Source organism: Parasteatoda tepidariorum, chromosome 3 (genome assembly GCF_043381705.1).
Source record: "Parasteatoda tepidariorum isolate YZ-2023 chromosome 3, CAS_Ptep_4.0, whole genome shotgun sequence".
Classification (NCBI taxonomy): Eukaryota; Metazoa; Arthropoda; class Arachnida; order Araneae; family Theridiidae; genus Parasteatoda; species Parasteatoda tepidariorum.
The window spans coordinates 81,328,439-81,354,565 of NC_092206.1; the positions used below are offsets into that span (position 1 = coordinate 81,328,439).

Genomic DNA, 26,127 nt, shown 5'->3' on the forward strand with positions numbered 1-26,127 from the left:
AGTTCCGAAAAAAGAAGCTCGATTATTTAGATCACCATAGCCAAAATCAATTGAGAACCGCTGTATTAGAGAACTTGCAATCATAATGGACACCTTTTTAATCATTTGATTTATTAAATTTGTTTGAAGATGAAACCCTTAGCATTTTCAAAGCCATGATGAAAATACATTTTAATTTTATTGTTCAACAGGTATCTTATGTTAAAGCAGTTGATGTGTGGATAGAAACGTGCACATGGCTCGTATTCTGTGCCTTACTTGAGTTTCCATTTGTTAATTTCATTGCAAGAAAAGGAAAAGAGAACATGGCTTTAGCGATGGCAAATGCAAATCAAAACAATGGAAAACACGTTACATCTGCCAAACTATTTCAAGTATGTAAAACATATCCTTAGTTTTAAAGTAACACACAAGCATTAATTCTGCTATGACATTATTGACTATTTCAATTGTTATACCCTGAAATATATAAATTTTTAAAATTGATTCATCATTTTATACTTTATTTTTGTTATAACTTGAGAATATTTTTTTCATATTTTTACTAGTATTTTAAATTAATGTATGCATTTGTTTCAAAATATTGTTGCAGCTCTAATAAAACTGTAACAACTAGCTTTAGAGCAGATCCGGTTATACACAATGAAAAAAAAAGTATGGTGAAAACTGCCAAAATATGGTAAAATTTACCGTGTTTCTGGCTTTATGGGAAAATCAAAATTCTCGGTAATTTTTACCGAATGAGTTTGGTGAAATTAACAATAAAATATAGTTTTGTAATAAGCGATGAAATTTGGTACAATTTAGCAAGTTTATTATAGTACCTTAGAGCAGGTCATAAAAATCATTTATTCGGTTGAATTAACTTTTTTGTTTTACATTTTTTATTAAATGTGTGGCAATAAGAACTTGTGAAAACCAGAGCTTCAGATAAACTATTACTATATGAATGGAAAAATTTCTAAATGAATGTTTTAAATGTCATATATTTTGGTTTTATCATCGGAATTGCGTTGTTTTTTTTTACCAGAAATGTCATTACCTTAATGTTTGGTAATATAACGTAATATTACCAGAATTTTTTTTTGCTGTGATAAAAAATAACTCTTACAGATAATATTGCATAAACTTGTTGCTATCCGCTCTTCAAAGTAAAAACTATTAGAAATTTTTACGAAATCTGCATCGCAAATCTGTATTGCGAAATATCGTATCGCAATCTATTTTTGCTGCAACAAGAGAAGCAGTAGCTTTTATTGGTATAATATTTTAAATTACTTTTTTCGAACGAAAAAGGTAATTGCATCGTTAGTATCAAATTCAACTAAAATTTTTCTTTAAAAAGTATTTTGAAGTTTGTTAACAGGATAAGAAAAAGTTTGAATACTTCTTTTTACTTTTTATATCGGATAATTTTTTTTAATGAAAGTGTTTGATGCAAAAAAGTGAATGAGAGTTTCTTTGAAATGAACGACTTATATTCATTAGATAAAATTACAGTTAAGATATTTAAAAAGCTTAATCAATGCAGAAAAAAGAAAGATTTTAAAAAATATTCTAAGATTTTTATTAACCGAATAGTAATTTGCCAAATGGTATATGGTTTCAAGAATAATATTAAAAGATACTGTGTCACCTTCTGTGTCACTCTTAAGAATAACACTGTGTCATCTTCTTGCTTCTCTCAACAACTCTCACAGTTGTTACAATTTATATTTTTCACTTGAATCTAAAATTGTCACTTTTAAAATTATTCAAATTAAAAATCCCACAATATTTTATTGTGTGAACACATACTGAGTCTTAGAGATTTTGACTCGATTCTATAGAGATAAAATTTTTAAACTTGATCTTTTTTCTAGATTACCATTGCAAAATCATTTTTATGTTTTTTTGGACATATNATATATATATATATATATATAATGTTATAAATGCTGTGTTTTGAAATATACAACCAGTTTGCCAATGTTTTATAGCATTTTTTAGAATATTTTTTCTCACAATACTTTGGTAGTTGGGATACTTTATCTTATTTATTATCAAAACCACCTCAATGAATAGTTCAGAAGAATATAATAATTAAATAGGCATGATATCTCAAACTAAAAATTGCACTTAATATTTCAATCAAGATGGCGTCGTATTTAAGAAGAAATTTACAATTTAAACGTATTTCGTAAGTTTTGGGCAATTGGCATTGCTGGTGTAACAATTTATTTTATATCTTTAAAGTGAACTTTAGTTTTTCAAATTTTTGGCTAAATTTTCTCAACTTCGAGTGCATTATTTGTAAATCTTGACTTCTAATTTCAATTACCAAAGCAAACTTTAGCTCCAAAAGTCAAAGATTGTTTTCAACATTTATGCTGAAATTACATAACCATACTTTAAAAAACAAATATTTGAAATTAACAAAATTTTATACACTTTTGCCGCATATGAAAAATTTCACTGACCAAAAATGTAACTTTTTTCAAAATTCAATTCCTTAGGAATTATTTGACCAATTTCACTAAAATCCAGTATTTTGCCTTGTAAAATAATATTCTTTAAGATAATGCAAAAATTTTTATCACGTTTTTTTCAACTATTCTTAAATAAAATAATAAATATTTATTAAAAGTTATTTTTTGCATGGAATTATCTTTGGATAAACGAATTTTATAATAGAGTGTGAAATATTTTCAATTCACTTAAAAATTTCTCAAGATATGACGAAATACGCAAAAATTGAAATTAATATTAAAGGGTCCAAACGTTGGAGAGCTCTCCTGACCAAACTATTGAGACCATATGTCCCAGATTTTGGGAGTCAGATATCAAAATCAGTCCAAAAAGGTACATTTATTCTGTGAAAGGGCATTTTTGTGTCTGATTTCGTAACTTAAACTATCACCTGCGCTTATTAATTAACTTATATGAGTTCACTCCCTCAAGCCATTAAGATTGAGTCATAGAAAGTGAAAATCCAATCATTAGATCAAAAGTAATCCAGGGTGGATAGTGTTTTTTTCACTGTTAAAGGTGAATATTAAAGGGGTAGTGAGTTTATCAAATTTAACATCATTTAAAATCCGTAATATCGGCTGAATGATTTTTAATGGAGAGCCATACTATGAAAAATGAAATATTCGCTTAATTTTTTATTCAGAAAAAATAATTAGGACTTAATTTAATATGATTTCTGATGAATTAAATGTATAATGAAATAATTCTTATGTATTATATCACTAAAGTATATGAAATATATTTTTTAATTGAGGATGTAAGCTTAATTACATTTATATTACATGTTTTTTTTAATATTCTTTTATGAATGTTTATGAATGAAGCTTTTATTGTAAATTTGATTTTTAGGTTGTAAGGCAGCCAACTGCTACAAACAAAGTATCTGCTGCCATTCCAAACGGTCCGGCTATTCGCCAATTTGGCAATAGGATAAAAGATAATGAATATCCAGATGATTCATTTGAAGAAAAAGAAGGAAACTGCTGCGATCACTATCTTGCAAATTTAACAGAACAAACTGCCAAAAGCATTGATCGAGTTTGTAGATGTCTCTTCCCTTGTGCTTTCGTTATTTTTAATCTCATTTATTGGTTCTCCTGGGCACCATAAAATTAAAATTCATAAATTATAGTTAATGTATTTATCTTATGAATTGTTTGAATGAGAAATTTTCATGGAATATTTAATTGGCCATGGTAATTTTCGTGTTAACTAATAATTAATGATTAGTCTAGGACTTGATGCACTGTATGAGAATCAGTCCCGAGCTTCTAAATTGGAAATTTCTCAGGATTTGTAAAGGTCAATCTTTTAGTTGATTTTTTTATCAGTCACACTGTAGAAAATTTCAGATCAAATTACGGTATAAAGTACCATCACTTTGGGTGCAACATCTGTAAAATCCATTTTTACCGCAAAATATTATACTGTAATTTTTACAGCAATTATTTAATTAGAGTGGTTAAGTGGTTTTACCGAAATTATTACCGTAAAAAGTACGGTACATCAGATTTTTTATTCCTTGACTCATTCCAGAAAATAATGGATTTTACAGTAAAAAGCACTGGTGTCTTGAGTGATTAATTGATACGATTTAATTAATATGATTTTTCTCTTGATTTAATTGATATGTTTGAAATGAGTATGCAAATGCAAGACAGAATTGCTATTGATTCAAAGAAATGTTGTTTTTTTAAGTTCTCACATATTGAATTCCATGATTGAAAGCTTAAGTTGATGTGTTGTATGCATGCTCGGTTCTGTAAAAGCGCGCCATAACTGCTGTTGGTTCAAAGAGTAGGCTTTTCTTTAGTTCCTACTTATTGAATATCGTAATCGAAAGATTGATGAAGTTATTGTGTTCTAGACAAGATTTGTTCTTTCGAAATGTGCCACAACTGCTGTTGTTCCGAAGAATTGCAGTTTTTTTTCTTTAGTTCCTACTTATTGAATATCATAATTGTTGAAGTCAATGTGTTCTAGACAAGGTTTGTTCCTTCAAAATTTGCTCCAACTGCTGTTGTTCCAAAGAAGTATTGTTTTTTCTTTACTTCTTTCTTATTGGATTAAATGTTCGAAATATTGTTTAAGTCAATGTATTCTAGACGAGGGTTGTTCTTACAAAATGAGCCACAACTACTGTCGTTCCGAAGAATTGTAATTTTTTTCTTCATTAGTTCCTACTTATTGAATATCATAATCGAAAGATTGTTGAAGTCAATGTGTTCTAGACAAGGTTTGTTCCTTCAAAATGTGCCACAACTGCTGTTGTTCCGAAGAATTGTAGTTTTTTCTTTAATTCCTACTTATTGAATATCATAATCGAAAGATTGTTTAAGTAAATGTGTTCTATACAAGCTCGGTCTTTTAAAACCGAACCATAACTGCTGTTGATCCGAAAAATTATTGCACTTTCTTTAGTTCCTACTTACTGAATACCATGCTCAAAAGATTAAGATGACGCTATAGCACAGTAGAAATTTCAATGCAAATTCTCTGTCAAATCCATAACTAATTTAAAATTTAAGGGAAAGAAAAAGTGAGTTCAGGCAAACCTAGAACAAGCCATGAAATTCCAATTGTTGAAGCAAGGAATTAAAATAACAAAATGCAAACAAATCATTGGAAGGGAACTTCCCCATTACTTAATTTTAAGTTATTTTCTCATATTTTGTTTTCATTTTATTTTGCAAATTTCTTTTCAGTACTTGAAACTTCATATCTGTCTTTAGGCTTTTTTGAGCTCACCTTTTTTATACTTCAAATTTTAAACTTCTTATGGAGGTTAAAGAAAATTTGCAAAGAAAATTTATCCCGTACTATAGCGTTCTCTGAAGTTCACGTGTTCTAGACAAGCTCGGTACTTCAAAATTGAACCATAACTATGATTGATTCGAACAATTGTCATATTTTTTTAGTTCCTACTTATAGAGTTTCATGATCGAAAGTTTAGGTTGATGTGATCTAGACAAGCTTGATTCGCTAAGAGTAAGCCATAATCGATATTGAATCATAGGCTCATTGTTTCATTCATTATAATGTTCAACAAAATGTAAAATGTTAAAGACATACATATTTTTTTATTTAAAGATACACCAATACTTTGATGAATCTTTAAAAAAAAGCTGCGAAAATCAGCGAATTTTTATCGCTGATATTCTATAGTTTTAAAATTACTGTAAAGTTATTATACATTGCTAGTATTTGAAAGTTTAATGTTATTTTTCACTTTATTTCAAAATGTTTCAAAATTCGAAAACTGTGCATAAGCATGGATAAGAAGGTAAAGTGTTCCTTTTTTCCTTATTTCAAAGAAGGACTTTTCCTTTTTTGAAATAAAGAAAAGAGGAATGAATAGTTCAAAGTTGAATTTTCACAAAAGCTAATAGTATAAATTAATAGTCAAAATTAGGAATCGAAATATACCAATATAAATATAGTGGTTAAATAAGATTCCTTTAAATTCTAGTAGCCTGCTTGTATGCAAAAATGATAAATTAATTAAAAATTTTTACAGCAAAATGAATATTTCTCAATAACAAGCTTTGGTGCTATGTATTATTTAAAACCTTTTAAAATATTTTTCACAAAATATGAAACTGCAATGAAAAATATTTTTTACAGGTGTGATTATGAAAAAATATAATGATCGATAATGTTTTTGTCCATAAAGGAATATCTATAAATGATATTGAATTATTATAATATAAATGCAAACAGTGATTTATAAAATATTTCTGCTTTAAGTATGATTTTCTTTCTTTTTAATTATTAGCAGTTATTTGTTTAAAGAACTGATGATATAATTATGCTTAAAATCTTTGGTCAGTTTGAATGTAAATAAATTTTAACTACAATTTTTCATATGTGTTTACATTACTTTTTCAAATATCTGCTTGATTTATGCATTATTTATCAAAATACTCTTGACAAACTTTTATAAATCTTATGGGAAAATGTTTGTTCCTTTTTTAATAATATAGTTCTCTTCGGTAGTTTTTCAATCAGACATTAAATATTGATTATATCTATAATCCAAGAGAAGAATTCGTAAGTTTTTTTTCGCATCTACTTCATCGCTGGAATTCCAAACGGTTTGCTTACAGATTAAGGAATTTTAGACCGATCATTAAAAGACGGGTAACTAAATTAAAAGCAATATTATCGTGATTATTTTTTTACCAAGTGTATGTCAATAATAAAAAATAAACTCACTTGAGGGTTAAAGCCCTAAAAAAGTATAGTATCTTAATTTGAATACGTGTATTTTTATAATATAAATTTATTATACATATAAAAACTCAGCTATACCAATAAAACGTTTCATGTAAAAATAGAACAATACATTATAACTACCAAAATTTTTTAAATTTTTTTTATTTAATTTAACACTTAATTTCTTTCCAACACAGATTTTACAAATGTAACGCTTTCTTTGTATGCACAATTAAGCATGCAAAACACCATCAAGTAGAACCTAACATCGAATCGAAATGTATTGGATAATTATTATAGATTATTATAGAATAGAACAAAACACTTTCTGCATTTTTTTTAAAACTTTAGTATTTAAAATGAAATGATCATGCAGTTTATATTTTTTTAAATACTCTATGCATATGCTTAGGGTTTATCAGAAAATAAGTTTTCTACATGCTAAGACAAAAAATTAACATTTCTTATTTTTAAATTCAAGTAAAAATTATTAATACTCTACCAGAGGGTTAGAGATAAAAATGAAAATGAGAAAGAATATGATTCTTTTTGAATCATTTATGTAGATAATTTTGAATATGAAGAACAAATAGCTTGTAACACCACAGTTACAAATCCTTTGATATCATTTTGAGGCTTTTTAAAAATCAATAATTTTTAACGAATGTCTTATTTCAGCAAAAATACTATACTAAGGTATCAATATTTTACACTAAGGAATATATCTTACGAATATCTCTCTCATTTAAACTCGTTTTATTTCTGTAAAAATACTATATTAAGATATCAATATTTCACACTAAGGAATATATTTTACGAATATATCTTTCAAATAATATTTCGATACTAGAGATCGTAAACTCTAACTATTGATATTCGCAAAATGGATCAACTTCATCGCTAACATTTAGCGACAAATGCATTTAAGCCGCTAGTTTCTAGGTAAGTAGAAATGCTAAAATGTTTTTGCATGATCAGTAGTCTGTTGTATACTAGTATATCTTAGTGCTAGTGTTAGTTAGTGTTTGTATACTGTTTCGTGACGATTGAAAAGTAAATTAATTTTGTGATGTTTTGAGATTAAAATGAATTTGATTTATTTTCTGAAATCTGAATAAGGTTACATTTTATTTTTTAAGAGCAAATTATGAGGTAAGTATAAGCCAATTTTAATTGAGTTATATAATAGGTATCAGTCAAAAAAAGTAACATTTTAATATCATTAGAATATGTAAAAAATTATTTCAATTCAAATGGATTAAAGTTTAAGCATGTTTAGATTGTGAATTCTAATCACAGCAAATTAAAATCAATGTCAATTTAAATTTTGCAAGAATTAAATGTATTTAGATTAACTAATATTAACATTTAAACAAAAACAGTCAGATATGCAATAAATTATTTTCCAAAATTTCATTTAATATTCATCCAAACCAATAACTAATCATCCTACTCCAAATGAAAATTGGAATAGTAAATGAGTATTTTTATACCAAAAAAATTCAACATGGATATTGCGTTAACAGTTTTCTTTGTCACTTTATTGGAGACAGCATTTTTTGATGGGGCCCAGGATCCGGACTTATGTACACTTTAAAAACTAACTGTTTTCTAATACTTATACAAATTTGGTGTTGAAAAACTCGAAAAATAGTGTGAATGATAATTTTATTTTAAGTTGATACCAAATAGAGCATTCTCACAAGCTTCAAATTGTGTAGGTTAATTTTAACACTGGTAATTGATAAAGCTCACACCAATTTGTAAATTTGAAGATCGATGGTGAAGAAGATTGTGTTTTTTAAATTTCACAGAAATTAGAAAAATTTTGCAAAAAATTAGAATATATATTTAAGCTATTTAATTAAATTTTTGTACGAAATTAAGGTAGAGCATGTTTTACTTTTGACAATATTATTAGAAGTGTAAAGGCGAATAATTGTAAAATTTCAAGAAGTTGAAAACATGGCGACCAATATTTTTTTCAGATTTAATTGATCATACCAAGCAATTTTCAATCCTCTTTACCAGTGTTTACCAACTGGCGGTTTTGAGGGCCGCATCCGTCCCGCGAAGCATTTTTTTTTGTGACCCGCGAACTAAAATATATTAGTTGTCATTTTTTGCGGACAAATTTCGTAAAAAATTCTATATGGGCTTAAAATACTTTTCTTTCGTTTAAAAAAACCTAATTTCTTCGTTTCTGTGAAATTTAACATACCAACGGTGCAAAAAAATTTATTTCTCAGGTTTTGCATTCAAGAAAATATTTGTATTATTTGTAATTCAATACTTTTGTTTTGTGCAACTTGACTAACATCTGACAGTAATATTTATTGTTCCTTCAAACATTAAAGAGTCCTATATAAAATTTTGATAAAGTTGCGCCCTCTCCATTTGACTGGTGTTTTAATTGCGGTCCCCGGCCTTTTGTAAGTTGGAAACCCCTGCTTTAGTGATCGATAAAAAATAATAATTGTGGTCGATTATTAGCACAGTAATTTAAATCTTCTCGTCGAATTGTTTTTACAAACTACTCATATAAACTGCTATAAAATTGTGTATGTTTTTAGTTGTATAATAAGAATATTTATATTCTCCTAAGAATTACATAAATCTGTCAATTGTGTAAAATGACCTGATAATATTTAACTTTTAATCACTTCAGTTTTGTTCGAATTCCTATTAATATTCTGCCTGCGCTGTGATGTCTGATTAACAAACTAATTTTACTTTAAGAAATATTGTATGTATGCATTCTAAGTTTATATTTTTTACTTTATATAGTATTGTACGATTAACTTTGCTGATTTGTATGTGTATCTAATTTTACTGAAATTATACATTTTAATGTTACTTTATAACGAATATCGTGGCGGCTACTTTACACCAAGTAGTGTAAAAGAACATTGTGGGTGTTTCAATTCACCAAGAAACCTTGGTTTTGGTGTAGAGGAACATTTAATTAAACGTTACTTTGGTGTAAAGTAGTTGTCACTATTCTTGCTGTTCAGATACATGAAATATTTTTACTGTGTAAGGATATTCTAAATTTTAAATATTTTGGTTGAAATTTAGAGATTTTCAGCGATTTTTTTCATTTTGGTTTATAGTATATTTTCATCATGATTATTATTTTTGTACATTAAGTTACAGAAATAGCTTTTTAGTGAGTAACTAAGTACTGGAAAACTCTCATAAGTCTTGAAGGAGTTTTGTAATTATTTCAATTTGAAAATATTGAGTTTAAGACTCATCTTGATTAAATATTAGAGTTTTCACTCTGTGCAAATCTAACAGAAATAAATTTATTGGAAATTTTTTAAAAATTTATTTATTAAAAAAAATACTTTAAATTCCATGATATTTCCATCAGTGAATACAAATTTTAAAGACATCCGATGGGATCTACCCCACTAACTAAAATACAAAACTCCTGATTTTTATGATTATTAGTTAAGTTTGTTTAAAGTTGATGCCTGGTTTACCGGATTACTGGTTTAAGATGAAAAACATAATCCTACTTTAGTGCCCATATTTAAAGTCTATTATTGCAAATAGGGTCTTTAATAATACCTTAACATTTGTTGGCTTTCAACTGAAAATAAAAAGTTAATCCTTTAAAAGAAAGTTTAATATTACACCTAATTAATGTTTAAAAATAAATGCATTTTTCTTTTTTTTTAAATGTAATAAAGAAAATTACTTGACTGGAAGCTTCTTTATTTTATTTGAAAATAAAAATCTGGAGTAATTTTATTTAAATTAAAAAATCTGGAGTAATTGGAGTATCAACTGAACATTTTTGGAGGGTGATTTGATTTTTGATATTTAGTATGATAAGCTTTAGGAATAATTTTTTATTAACTCGTGGTATTCTAGCATAAAAATAAACTGGACATTTACTATTAGTTATTGGGTTATTTCTTATTAGTTTTTAAGCTGAAGAAAAGTGTTCACTTATGTTTAAACCTAGTTTAAAATGTTTTGAAAATTTTATTATGATGCTAGTAATCAGTTTTCAAGCATTTCATATTATTTTCTTATTAATAGTCAACCTAATCTAAAATTACTTGCTTCTTATTCAAGGCATTCGCTAGTTCTTACATGCAAACCCATTTTAAAATCATGACATAATCAGATTAGTTTTTTAACCGTATTCCGAATTACCGTTTTCAGAAAAATGCCCTTTGAAAGACTTTCCTTTCATTATTTTCATTATAATAATACGCTTTCTAATATTTATTATTATCAACTCTACTTACATCATAATAATTTTCATTATTATTTATCCCCTTTTTATCATTATAAACATATTAAATAATGGATTTTTGAAGAAAATTTTATCTTAACATCTTTTAACTCTAATTCCTTCCAACATTAAGTACTACGTTCATTAATTTTAACTTGTATTGAGAATTTACTTCCTATTGAGAAATTACTTGTATTTTAGATGTTGTCAAAGCTATAGCACATTGAAATTATATTTTTTTAAAAATAGAAAGAAATGTAATAACTTTCATCAAAATTGGTTATAGATTATTTTTCTATTTTCTTAGAAGTTCATGAACGGTAATGCACATCTAAACCACAGATTAAAAATTTATTTTTAAATTGAAAACAATTTAATGCTCACTTTTGAAAGAAAAATCAAGCTTCGGAATTATTCTTTTAGTTTAAATAAAAGAGTCTGGATCAATTATTCTTTACTGTAACAAGTGTATTATTATCATTTTTAATTCCAACTAAATTGTGTTTTATTATGTATTATAGTATATTATTTACTATCATGTTGATATTTTGATGAACATTTTGTACAGAAATTTCTTTAGTCTGTTTTTTGTGTATGTGTATAAATAAAAGTAATTGGAAGAAATTGGTATGCTTTGTAGTTTATTTTAACAATGTCAATAGTCTGTTTATCAGAATGCTTCACATGCTTATACAGATGCGTGATGAATTTGTTGCAAAATTTTGAATGTATTTTGGACGGTTTTGAATAAAAGATAAATAAAGTAATAAATTATCTATTTAATTACCAATTGTTACTTAGATAACAAATTCTTCAATTTTCTCAACAATCTTGTTTCATATATTTAATATATATTATTTTACAAATAAAAATTATTTAAAAAAAGAAAAAGATTTTTATAAGAAAATTTATAATAATGTCAAAACTACGAAAATATTTATATACTTTTTTATTACTCTTTAAATTATTTATTTTCATAGGATTATATACTTTAAATATATATTATACACATCAAATATATATATTATGTACTTTAAATATGCATTATATATTTTAAAAATTTATTTATGCTGAAATTGTTAGCTAAATAACGTATCATAATGCTGTAACGTAAAAGTTTTTTTATACTGTATATCAAGCAAAGAAATTAACTAATTTGTTTCAAAACCTATGTATAAACTTAAATTTTAAACATTAATTTTACATTAATAAGATTAAAACAAATCGATAAGTAAATAAGTGGAATAAAAATTTAAGTAAGACTGGCAGACTTCAGTTACAGTTCAGATTTTCGAACTAGGGAGAAGACAACAATCTAAATCCATTGTCAAAAACTCTGAGCAAGAACATCGAAAAATTATTTTTTTATCTTTGAAAATGCTATACTTTTAAAAATATTAATGTATAGTCATCTTCATTCATACGTGGATTCTTTAAGTTTTATCAGGATCTTTAATGATATAGATAATACTGATTAATAATATAACTTTAAGAATTGAAGAAAACCATGTTCAATCAATGGTTAGTTAAATGTCAAACAATATTTCTTGATTACAATGATCTCCCTTTTAATTATTTTTGTTGTCAGTTGACAAAAAAATAACTTTTACTTAATAATATAATATTGACAAAAATTTAGTTAAGTTTGCTGCAACAGGCATCCTTTTTCCAATTTAAATAATACTAATAATGATTCTATCAGATAATTATAGTTTAAATTCTTCGATAGAGTTTTAAGAAACTAAATATTACTACTATACATACTCATATTATATAAAATTATTCCTTTTAGATAATGCATTGCAGCAAATAAGATAATCATTTTATTTATAACATGTCATTACCGTAAAGTTTCATTAAAAAAGTAAACAATTGCATTTTCTTGAGATTTTAAGGGATACATCATGAATGTTATGACCCTTTTTAATCAAGTGTTTAAAACAAAAAATTTTTTCTCATTTTTAAGGAATGTCTCTGTAAAACTGTAATTAAACACTAATTTGTATATTAGAGTTCTGAAATTAATAATTTGAGTTAAAAAAATTGCCGCATTATTTTGGTGTAGATTTTGAGTTCTGATTTTTTTTTCAAAATTAGACAACCCTTGCAGTTAAAAAAATAATTTATGTAGCCCCATAATTTTTGTATAGTCACATGGAAAGTAATCTGCATAGAATCTTTTATAGATGATCACCAATGCGTATAAATTTTTGAATCATTTAGTCCTCAAATTGATTTTTTGTAACAATTTGTTTCTGTATATTAAATGTGGCAATGATTTAGAAAAGTTCTAAAAAACTGGTAGCGGGATTTCCTTTAAATAAAACAGTTTCTAAAATTTAAGAACGTATTTCAAATTATTAAAAAAATGTAAAATTTCAGCTTATATTGAATTAAAAAAATAATATTCAAAGAAATTGTATTTGCTTAGATATTACTTAATTGCATAGGGAAGAATTTTTAAATAACAAAAAGAACAAATCTTTTCTTTTATTTAAGAAATAAAATAAAACAATAAGAAATAAAGCTACATTCGAGGATAAAAGAAATATAAAGTTTGAATAGTGATGTCAGTGATTAAGTGAGAAGAATTGAATATTAAAAGAAAAGCGGGACATAATTTTAAAATTTTTTAAAAATGTATGTTCTATTTTGAATGTTCATAAAAGAGTATATAAAAATGCTTAAAAAATCTGCTAAGTTAATTTCAACACCTATTGAATTTAATTTTGATATGATATTAAATATATATATACATTAAATATTCCATATTTTAAATATTTCATTTCATTATTATTAAATATTCCATTTATTATATTAATTATTAATATAATATTAAATATTCCATTTCATTCAATTAAAAAATTTTAATGTTTTAGTTTGCTTTGAGTAAACAAAAAGAAAATTTTTCATCATTCAAACAATACTTAACTACATTCTTTCATTTTTAACAAAGAAATAATATTTTTTTAAAGTTTGAATCAATAAAAATCGCAAATTCTCTCTAATATAAAAAAAATACATTTATCAGTAATGACTTTAAAAAAGTAATACAATGTTTTTAAAATTAATACATGAAATTTATAAGAAATGAATACTTAAATTTCATTTTTGAAAACTTCATGACAAATGTATATTCGTAAATTTTATGACAAAAGTATTTTCATAAACTTTCGGTTACTTTCGTGATTTTTCTTTAACCATTTCGAACCAAAAAATAAAAGCTAAATTAAGTATTAATTGATTAATTATTTTTGTTTAACTAAGCAGTCAACTGTTATTTCGAGCAATGTGTACAAAGAGTAATAAAAAATTGTGTCCTGCAAAAAGTTTCTTTTAATGATCTGATTTCCATAGAGTCAACTTTAAATATGCATATTAATTTAAACTGATTATTAACTAAATTTTGGAATCAGACAGAAAAATTTGGCTTTCCGAGTAAACTTTTCAACATATTTTAATTTTTGACCATCAAAAAGAAGAGTAAGCTATGATCTGAAAATTTAAGTCCCTTTAGTTTAATATGGAATGAATCGAAGTTTTGGCTCCTCAAGGCTAATTTCACTTTTCGCGTATTTTTTCAAATCTTGTGAAATTTTTAAATGGACAGATAAATATTTGCCGACAATTTCAAAATTCGTTTTTCCATAGATAATCCAATATAAAAATATTTTTTTATTTATTTTTATTTATAAATTTAGAATTAATCGAAAATTTTTATTTGCTATACATAAAACATTTTTATTCCTTTAAATTATTTAAATGACAAAATCCAAAATTTAAATCGAATCGATCGGATAATTTCAGTTTTATTATTCAAGAGCTATAAAACCTATTTCACTTATATTTTAATTTGTATAATTTAAAATTATGTTAAAATTTGATTAGTTTAAAATGATACCAAACTTTTTAGACTATTAAAAAATGTAATGAGTAAATTAATTCGCATATTTGAAATCATTTATTTAAACAATTGAAATTGATTTTAAATTTGTAAAAATCTGTTTATCAGAACAAAAGTTATTCTCGCTTATGTCAATATCTCGTATCACGTTTTCAAAACGGAATTTTAAACGATAATATCGTTGATCATCATCGACTCATCGACCTCATCATGATATCGTTGGTATGAGATTGTCCAAAATTTAAAAAAAATCAGTCGAATAATTTTAATTTTATTATTCCAGAGCTAGAATGATCTATTTTATTCATACTTTGGAATTTAGTTTTAAAAACAATCTAGTTTAAAACGATATAAAAATTTTTATACTTTACAATTTAAAAATATTTTGACTAATAATAAGTCAAATAAGTAAATTAATTTGCATATTTGGAATCAATCCTTTAAAATTGAAATTGACATTAAACTTGAAAAAAGAGTAAAACTAAAAGAACAAAATTATTTAAGAATATTCAAAACAGTTTTGCTCACTATATTATGACATCAGAGTCTGGGACCTCAAGGAGTTAAACGCGAAGAACTCATATTACATTTGAGAAATGGAATTTTAAATGATAATATCGTTGATATGAGATCTCACAACACGATCTATAAAATATTTTCTCCTCATAACAAATTTAGACGATAATGCTTATCGCTTTTCCTGACGCATAGCTTCAACTTTTGTTTATGATATTTGCTTAGTAATTCTACAAAGGGAACGGAAATTTAGATCATTATTCATGCTTAGTTTAGTAAAATGAAAAATTCATAAGGAGGAACTTTTCGTTGGAATTTCGTTTGGTTTTACAATAAATTTGCCGGGTAATACATATTTTAGGCTCATATATATTTAAGAAAAGTCAAATAATGAAACTAAGGGGAGATATTTTGGTTATTTAGTTGAAGCAAATTAACCGTCAGAATTTAAATTAGATTTTTAGAATAATCCTAAATAAAAGCAAAGTAGCTCGAAATGGAAACGTCGGGTTTGGATGTTTTATTCAAAATAAATGTAATTTTAATTCAGTTTTGGATTAGATAATCTGAAATGCTAATTTCAAAAGAAATAAAGAAAATTATTCTGAACAACATTATGAAATTTCCTTCCGTAAGTTTTTCGTATAAAAATTGCATCTTAATTTTTTTTTTTAAATATTACCACCGACACATACATAACGAATGATATGTATGGATATGTATTATCTGTAAAATAAGAGATATGTATGGAAAGAGAAATATATGGACGTTTCTACTAACGTAATTTTTTATGAAAACTTACTTTACAATATTCCAGCACTTCCTGAAAATTGTTTTGTACTTTTATGTATGTACAACACTCTGCAAAAAGTTTCATTCTAAAATTACGGTAAAATAACCGGCTGCAGTTTGTTCATCCAAATAACCGTATTGTTTACAGTAAATAATATTTTTTACTTTTGTGGCTTTGAAGCCGTTTAAAACTAGTATGGTTAAAAAACTATAAATACAAAAGTGTATGGTTTTATAACCATTTACAACTAGCATGGTTTCAAAACAGTGAGAAAGAAACTTAACTGAACATTGGAGGCTTTTTTCCAGAAAATAGGCATTGGAATTAGGTTGTAGTTGAGTTGTATTTTATCAAAAGTACTGTTGAATGTGGTTTAAATAGTATATTTGATTTTTTCACCTATCGTAAGAGATGGAAATTGCGAAGCTATGTTTTTGTTAAGCAGCTTCATGGTGCTGCCATATATGCGTGGATAAGAGTATCGTATTCTAATAGTACGAATTCGCAAATTGTGGAGTGCAGGACACTGGCAACTCTTCATGTGTTGAAGGAAATGGAGGAAATATTGTGGTGTCAATGTTGGAACACGAACCCCTGTTTTGTCTTTCATAAGAATGACAGGTTAGTCCTCCCAGCTATAAAATGTGTCCAGATGCAAAAAACGAACTGGCTTCATTATATGGATCTAGTTGGTGCTAAAAAAGTTTGGTTGTTTAACTGTATAAGGTGAAAGCAGTTAATAAATGGTTTTTTTTTACAGTTAACAGTTTGAATACCTTCTTTCTTTATCGATCTTATGTACTCTTTTATATGAATATGGTAAAATAACAATTCAATAACTTGTTGTTTATNGAGGTACCTTTTGATAGATGAAGGTTGACATAGTCATTAATTAATTCCCTTAGTATATTAAATGCGACAATGATTTAGAAAATTTCTAAGAAACTGGTAGGGGGATTTCCTTTAAATAAAATTGTTTATAAAATTTAAGAACGTATTTCTAATTATTAAAAAAAAATTAAAATCTCAGCTTATCTTAAATTTAAAAAAAATAGTATTCATGCAAATTGTATTTGATTAGATATTAGTTAATTGCATGGGGAAGAATTATTAAATAACAAAAGGAGCAAATATTTTCTTTTAATTCAAGCTTAATTAGCAATAAGAAATAAAGCTACATTCGAGGATAAAAGAAACATAAAGTTTGAATCATCAGTGACTAAGTGAGAAGAATTGTTGTTGCTGACGTTAAGGCAGAGGGGTGCGATTGTTCTTGTTTTCCAGTGGCGCCATCTATGGCCAAGAATTCGCACCAAACGTCGCACCCATTTATAGGACGGACCCATTCATACATCCATTCATTCACCCACAGATCGTAATTTTGACTTGAATCAAAGAACGATCGATCTCCAATCCAGTACCCCCAGAGGTCCAGAGGTATTGATTTGTTATTGGAACGTGGAGGACTTTTGTGACTCGACAGATTTAACAAGCATCAGTCACTTTATTACACGGGGAGTCTTCGGCCGGCGGGGTTCGAACCCACGAACTCTCAGACATGGACCCAGCTCCCTACCAGTGAGAAGAATTGAATATTATAAAAGGGAAACGGGACATTATTTTGAAATTTTCTCAAAATGTATGTTCTATTTTGAATATTTTATATAATTATTTCATGGAAACAGTATATGAAAAAGCTTAACAAATTTGCTAAGTTAATTTCAGCACCTATTGAACTGAAGTTTGATATTGAATTTATATATGATATTAAATAATATATTTCATTCAATTCTCTAATTTATTTTGAATAAAAATGCTAATATTTTAGTTTGTTTTGAGTAAACGAAAAGAAAATTTTTTCATCATTCAAACAATACTTAAATACATTCTTTAATTTTTAGCAAAGAAATAATACTTTTTTACAAATTCTCCTTAATATATATAAAAAAAAATTCATCAGTATTGACTTTAAAAAAATAACACAATGTTTGGAAAATTAATATATGAAATTTATAAGAAATGAATAATTAAAATTCATTTTTGAAAACTTTATGACAAATGTATTTTCGTAAAGTTTGCGACAAAAGTATTTTCGTAAACTTTCGTTTATTTTCGTGATTTTTCTCAAACCATTTAGAACCAAATCTAAGAACCAAAATAAGTATCCATTGATTAATTATTACTTTTTTTTAACTAAGCAGTTAACTGTTATTTTGAGCAATGTATACAAAGAAAAATGTGTCCCGCAAAAGTTTTGTTTTAGTGATCTGATTTTCATAGGGTCAACTTCAAATATACTTATTAATTTAAACTGATTATTAATTAAATTTTGGAATCAGACATAAAAATTTGGTTTTCTGAGTAAACTTTTCAACATATTTGAATTCTTGACCATCAAAAGGAGGAGTAAACTGTGACCTGAAAAATCCTTTTAGTTTCTTGAAAAGTCTTTTTAGTTCAATATGGAATGCCGTTCGAAGGTTAATTTCACTTTTCGCTCATTTTTTCAAATATTGTGAAATTTTTAAATGGGTAGATAAATATTTGCCGACAATTTTGAAATTTGTTTATCCATAGATAATTCAGTAAAATGTTTTTTTTATTAATTATTTTTTATAATTTAAGATCTAGTCGAAAAATTTTATTTGTAATACATAAAACTTTTTTATTCCTTTAAATTATTTAAATGACAAAATTCAAAACTTAAATAATTTCAGGTTTGATATTCAAGAGCTATAAAACCTATTTCACTCATATTTTAAGTTATATATTTTAAAATTATGTTACAATTTGATTAGTGTAAAATGATGTAAAAACCAAACTTTTAGACTATTAAGAAATGAAATGAGTAAATTAGTTTGCATATTTGAAATCATTTATTTAAACAATTGAAATTGATTTTAAATTTGTAAAAATCTATTTATCAGAACAAAAGTTATTCTCGCTTATGTCAACATCTCATATCACGTTTTCAAAAAGGAATTTTAAGCGATAATATCGTTGATCATCATCGACCTCATTATAATATCGCTGGTATGAGATTTGTCCAAAATAAAAAAGATATCAGTCAAATAATTTTAATTTTATAATTCAAGAGCTAGAATGATCTATTTCAATCAAATTTTGGAATTTAGTTTTTAAAGCAATCTAGTTTAAAATGATATAAAAATTTTTACACTTTACAATTTAAAAATATTTTGAATAATAATAAATCAACTAAGTAAATTAAAAATATTTCGAATAATAATAAATCAACTAAGTTAATTAATTGGCATATTTATAATAAATCCTTTAAAATTGAAATTGACATTAAACTTGAAAAAAAGAGCAAAATTATTCAAGAATATATTATTTTTTTGCTCACTATATTATGATATCAGAGTCTGGGACCTCAAGAAGTTAAACGCGAAGAACTCATATTACATTTGAGAAATGGAATTTTAAATGATAATATCGTTGATATGAGATCTCACAACACGATCTATAAAATATTTTCTCCTCATAACAAATTTAGACGATAATGCTTATCGCTTTTCCTGACGCATAGCTTCAACTTTTGTTTATGATATTTGCTTAGTAATTCTACAAAGGGAACGGAAATTTGGATCATTATTCATGCTTAGTTTAGTAAAATGAAAAATTCATAAGGAGGAACTTTTCGTTGGAATTTCGTTTGGTTTTACAATAAATTTGCCGGGTAATACATATTTTAGGCTCATATATATTTAAGAAAAGTCAAATAATGAAACTAAGGGGAGATATTTTGGTTATTTAGTTGAAGCAAATTAACCGTCAGAATTTAAATTAGATTTTTAGAATAATCCTAAATAAAAGCAAAGTAGCTCGAAATGGAAACGTCGGGTTTGGATGTTTTATTCAAAATAAATGTAATTTTAATTCAGTTTTGGATTAGATAATCTGAAATGCTAATTTCAAAAGAAATAAAGAAAATTATTCTGAACAACATTATGAAATTTCCTTCCGTAAGTTTTTCGTATAAAAATTGCATCTTAATTTTTTTTTTTAAATATTACCACCGACACATACATAACGAATGATATGTATGGATATGTATTATCTGTAAAATAAGAGATATGTATGGAAAGAGAAATATATGGACGTTTCTACTAACGTAATTTTTTATGAAAACTTACTTTACAATATTCCAGCACTTCCTGAAAATTGTTTTGTACTTTTATGTATGTACAACACTCTGCAAAAAGTTTCATTCTAAAATTACGGTAAAATAACCGGCTGCAGTTTGTTCATCCAAATAACCGTATTGTTTACAGTAAATAATATTTTTTACTTTTGTGGCTTTGAAGCCGTTTAAAACTAGTATGGTTAAAAAACTATAAATACAAAAGTGTATGGTTTTATAACCATTTACAACTAGCATGGTTTCAAAACAGTGAGAAAGAAACTTAACTGAACATTGGAGGCTTTTTTCCAGAAAATAGGCATTGGAATTAGGTTGTAGTTGAGTTGTATTTTATCAAAAGTACTGTTGAATGTGGTTTAAATAGTATATTTGATTTTTTCACCTATCGTAAGAGATGGAAATTGCGAAGCTATGTTTTTGTTAAGCAGCTTCATGGTGCTGCCATATATGCGTGGATAAGAGTATCGTATTCTAATAGTACGAATTCGCAAATTGTGGAGTGCAGGACACTGGCAACTCTTCATGTGTTGAAGGAAATGGAGGAAATATTGTGGTGTCAATGTTGGAACACGAACCCCTGTTTTGTCTTTCATAAGAATGACAGGTTAGTCCTCCCAGCTATAAAATGTGTCCAGATGCAAAAAACGAACTGGCTTCATTATATGGATCTAGTTGGTGCTAAAAAAGTTTGGTTGTTTAACTGTATAAGGTGAAAGCAGTTAATAAATGGTTTTTTTTTACAGTTAACAGTTTGAATACCTTCTTTCTTTATCGATCTTATGTACTCTTTTATATGAATATGGTAAAATAACAATTCAATAACTTGTTGTTTATCCATTTTTACCAAAAATTTCTAACAGTTAAGTTTGTTATATACATACTTCATATGCATAGGCTTGGCCAATTTATTTGTTCAAATAAAGACTATTCAGTTTTAAAAGGCAGGTCAATTCGTTTTCCGAAAAATATTCAATGAGAGAATGAGAGTATCAAATGTAAGACTTAAAGTGTGTTGATAGTGTTTTTTAAAGTGCGGTGATATGACTTTTCTGTTATTTTGATTTGCAAATTATTTTTCAGGTAGTTATATAGTAAAATGTTTTAATGATGATCACATACTAAGTTTAAGTACCGAAATTCCCGTGTACCTATCCAACCTATAAGTTTCTACACCAACCTGAAGTACAAACTAAAACAAACTGAACTGAATTCAAATAAATAAAATATGTATAAATATTTCAGTGCGTAGTTATATACTATTTCAAAAGTTTGACCTTTCACCTTGCACTTTGCATTTTTTCACTTTTCCTTATGTTAGACGTCTAGTATCTTGTATGATTTTGTTGTTTCAATTTTATTAAAGTTAAGTTTAAATATGCCACTTTTCTTTTTTTCATCTTTGACGATTGTTCTATTTTAAATGCAGATAAAATACATGCAGCCTATCTCACCAAATATATAGCTGATATAGATTAATTATCTTCTCATTAACTACCTAATTGGGGATTCGAAGCCCAATGCGGACAGCACAGTTCTTCCATTCGTTTAATATTAGATAAGTTGAACATGAAATCTTGCCCTCATAAATACACATTATACTATGGTCATTTTCGAGTATTCAATAATTTAAACGAGCATTTCTGAGTTTATTTTAACAGAAAATAAATATGATCCATGAGACTATAATGATTAACATACACGACTAAACGATCCGTATATGTTAGTGATTATAGTCTTTGCCTAGATTGCCTTGAGTTGCAATGAAGTTAATAGGATATTTTCCCTGAAAGAAAAAAGAATGTCAGTACTTTTCATGTCTATAACAATGACCTTTATTTTTTGGAAGTTTCCAAACTTACTTTCTATCGTGTCAAGAAAGATCTCCAGATGGCGCTGAGGACTGACACCGGTGATCGAACATTTTACCCTTAAATCAATACTCGGAGACGCAAGAGGCGATCCCTTCAAATGCTCACGTTTTAGTTTGGGTACTTAGGCACTCGAAAGTACTTGCGCCGGTTCTTTCTACGCATTGAAAGCAGAATAGTTATTTGCATTTTATCGTGTTTCGGTCGACGGTCTAGTGCGATCAGAAAAATAGTATTTGCATTTCTTACGAAAAGAAGTCAATTGTGCAGGGCTTAGAATTCGGTTTACTTTTTCCCTTGGTTTGAAAAATAAATAAAATGGCGCATCTTCTAAACTTGGTTTTGGATTGTTTCTAAAAGGTAACTTTTTTTTAGTTTTTCCCATTGATTTTGGTATTAGTTGCCAGCGGGAGATTTGATTTACTTAACATTATGAAATACTAGTCTGCTTGCATTATAACATTGTAGATAAAGAAACATAAAAATAGTTTTATAGAAGTAATTATAGAAATGTATATTAGAGAGTTTTATTCTTCAGAAATGTAGATTTAGGAAATTTATTTTATATGCAATTACTTTTACGTACAGTGAAAGATGATTGAATAATTTTATGCTACCAATTATTGCTTACGTTGATTCGATGCTAATTCATAACTGATTTTGGTATCAGTTGTAAGCGGGAGATTTGATTTAATTAACATTTTGAAATATTAGTCTACTTTCTATAACTTTGTAGATAAGGAAACTAAAAATAGTTTTATAATTATAGAAATGCATATTAGAGACTTTTATTCTTCAAAAATGTAGATAAAGGGAATTTATTTTATATGTAATTATTTTTATTTGGAGTGGGATGATTGAACAATTTTATGCTACTTAAATTATTACTTACGTTGATTCCATGCTATTTCATAATTTATTTTGGTATCAGTTGCTGGTTGGAATTTTAAATGTCTTAGCAATAAGGTATGAAATATTTTATAAGTTGTCTGGCTTGCATAACTTTGTAGATGAAGGAACATAAAATTAGTTTAATAGAGGTAGTTATAGAAATACATTATGTATTCATGAGAGTCATTTTTAAAAGAAAATAAATTTGGGCAACATATATTTTACGCATATCTATTTTCACATTCTGTGAAATCATTGCATAATTTCAAACTGCCAATTACTGCATATTTTGACTTAATACCCATTCATAATTGATTTTAGTATGAGTAGCCAGTTTTGTTTGAGGTATGCAAGATTTAGTTTAAGTGGTCTGGAGGATCTAGTTTTTTTGTTAAAGACACAAATAATTAGTTTTATAGAAATGTAATGCGCATTAGAAAGTGTCATTCTAAAAAAATAAAGATTAGTGAGTTTAATTTAATATTTAGTTGTGTGTAACAAATTATGCAAATGATTGCGCACTTTTTTCACTGTTACCGATAGTGGAGTAATTTGAGATAAAAATTGTAAATGCATGTTTTGACTTGTTACCAATAACTGAATAATTTGACATGACATCATCTACTAATTAATTTTAAAATTAGCTGCCGACATTTTAAAGTTTTCATTATCCAAACTATAATTATTTTGTTTGAGTGGTTAATTTTTTTCAAAAAATTAAGTCAGGTACCATATTTGATATTAAAATATTTTTACTTACAGTACTGCATGATAAATTAATCAAATAATTTCCTAATTCTTTGGTTATCACTGGTAAGTAGATTTAATGTCATTTGTTTTTATAAATTGGCTTGATATGATTGGTTGTGTTTTACTTCATAGCTATTATTATTAACTAATGCTATGTTATAAACTTATAATTATTGCTATAGCATGGTCAAATCTATTTAGAATAATGTAATTGCTTAGATCTGATTTTATGCTTCCATTTGAAATATATATAATTACAAAATTTGACCTAAAGGATCTTGCAACATTTACAGAAATGCATATTAAATTGTACTTTTTAAATAAAATATGTTTTATAAGTGCAACTGGGAGTGAAATTTTAAATGCTCTCAATGCAAATGAATTATTTCTTTTGCACTAATTATCACTTTTATTAATAAATATTTAAATATATATTACGCGCATTTAAAAATAAAAATGATGATAATTTGATAAACTAAAGTTATTTTTATGAAATAGTTTAATCTGATAAATATATTTACATTGAACATAACTAAAGTTACGGAAACCGTATTTTGAATTATAAACAATTATATCGAGTTGAAAACTTTATTCAAATTCTTATATTACTTTTAAAAATATGAAATTTAGAAATTATTTTCGTAGAATTTTTGTAATAAGTATGATGGAATTTTTAAAAATTATGTTTACTGTAGAATAATACAATTTACAAAATATTTTATTTTTTTATTTTTTCAAGTAATGTTTCTTCAGAGAAACAAATAAATACGGGATATCAAAGCTATTATGATAACTGTTACGCCCATAATGATTGTAAAGGACAGCACAATGTGTAGATCTAAGCTAATGATAGTCATAAATTTACATTAAATTATAAATTTTAATATACATTGTTAATTGTGTGTCTAGATCTTTATTTGAAAAATTAATTTATCCTTAATAAAAAAAGCAAAAAAAGCAAAAACATTATGAAATTTAATTTTTAGTTTTTATCAAAATAATGAATTAATAGAAAAATGACACTGAGGTGACATGGTTAATATTTATTTAGAAAATTTAAAATAATTTAAGTATTTCGTTAACTTCGAATTTAAGTACTTCGTTCTGAGTATAAAAACATGAATTTATCACTTATCTTAAAATCTTAAATATTTAAAAAAATTAAGAGATGTTCAAAAATTTTAAGAATGGAATATGAAATAAATTACAAAATGTAAGAATATAATAATATTTATAAAATGTAACTTTGAGTTTTCGCGAATTCTATATGAATACTTTAATCTAATTCTTACTTAATTATTTAACTTGAAGATGCGTATCTGCCTATAACAATTTAAATTTTTATGAAGATTAAAAAGCCCTTAACTTTTCGTTTCATAAACAATTTTTACCGTAACTAGCTCTAAATTTTACAGTTTTTTCTTTACTTGAAAATAAAATTTTTATTTACATTCGTGATTAATGCTTTATGCTTCTTATTTCAAGCACATTCCGAATGCTCTTAATAATGTTTTAGTTTTAATTGCCTTAGTAAATGTGTAACAGGAGTAACAAATTTTTACTGAGTTGAAATTTTTAATATCGAAAAAAGCTCTTTTGTGTGTTATTCTAGAGCATACATTTTTAAGTTTAATGATAATACATAAGCTTACATTAATATGTTTTAGCACTATGATAAAATTATGTCTATCAATATAGTTATAGTATTCTTAGATCAATAGTACTAAGAGTTAGTTTCTTTCAAATTTCTGTCTACATGAACAAAATAAATATTAACCTATACAAGAGGTTAAAAATAAAAATTTTATTTCTCGTCCCAATTTGCTGTAATATTTTTTCTGTGTAAAATATTTGTTTTTCATCCATTGTCTTCTTTAAACTTGGGGTATAATACATCTTTCAATATTTTAAAATAAGCTTAACTTAGAAACCAAATTAACAGTTCAAATATTACTTTGTATTAGTATTAGTATTAGTTACTTTGTATTAGTATTGTATTAGTATTTGTATTAGTATTTGTATTGTTTGTATTAGTATTTGTATTAGTATTAGTATTAGTATTTGTATTGTCCACACATACATCTTTTGTTGATACAATTTGTTTTATTGGAAAGCAAAAGAATTGCACTCTGAACTACTTTCATTCAGCTTAAAAGTCATTTTAAACATTTTGCAATGATTTTTACGTACAAATAAGTATGACAAAACAAATAAAACATTTTTAGAGAAGATATAAAAATGAATACTTATATATATATATATATA

At 26.0% G+C, this 26,127-nt stretch overlaps 2 protein-coding genes across 2 annotated transcripts in view; both read left to right on the forward strand.

The window, feature by feature from the left end:
• LOC107446843 (glutamate-gated chloride channel-like) overlaps positions 1–4,274 on the forward strand; it is a 78,222-nt gene extending 73,948 nt beyond the window's left edge. The window contains exons 8-9 of the mRNA XM_043041999.2: positions 192–374; positions 3,361–4,274. Coding sequence (XP_042897933.2) covers positions 192–374; positions 3,361–3,621 — 444 coding nt within the window. The 3' untranslated portion in view covers positions 3,622–4,274. The remainder of the gene's footprint in view (positions 1–191; positions 375–3,360) is intronic.
• An 18,003-nt stretch (positions 4,275–22,277) lies between these two features.
• LOC107446844 (synaptic vesicle glycoprotein 2C-like) overlaps positions 22,278–26,127 on the forward strand; it is a 145,952-nt gene continuing 142,102 nt past the window's right edge. Inside the window, exon 1 of the mRNA XM_043042000.2 lies at positions 22,278–22,581. The gene's annotated coding sequence lies outside the window, so the exon portion shown is untranslated. The remainder of the gene's footprint in view (positions 22,582–26,127) is intronic.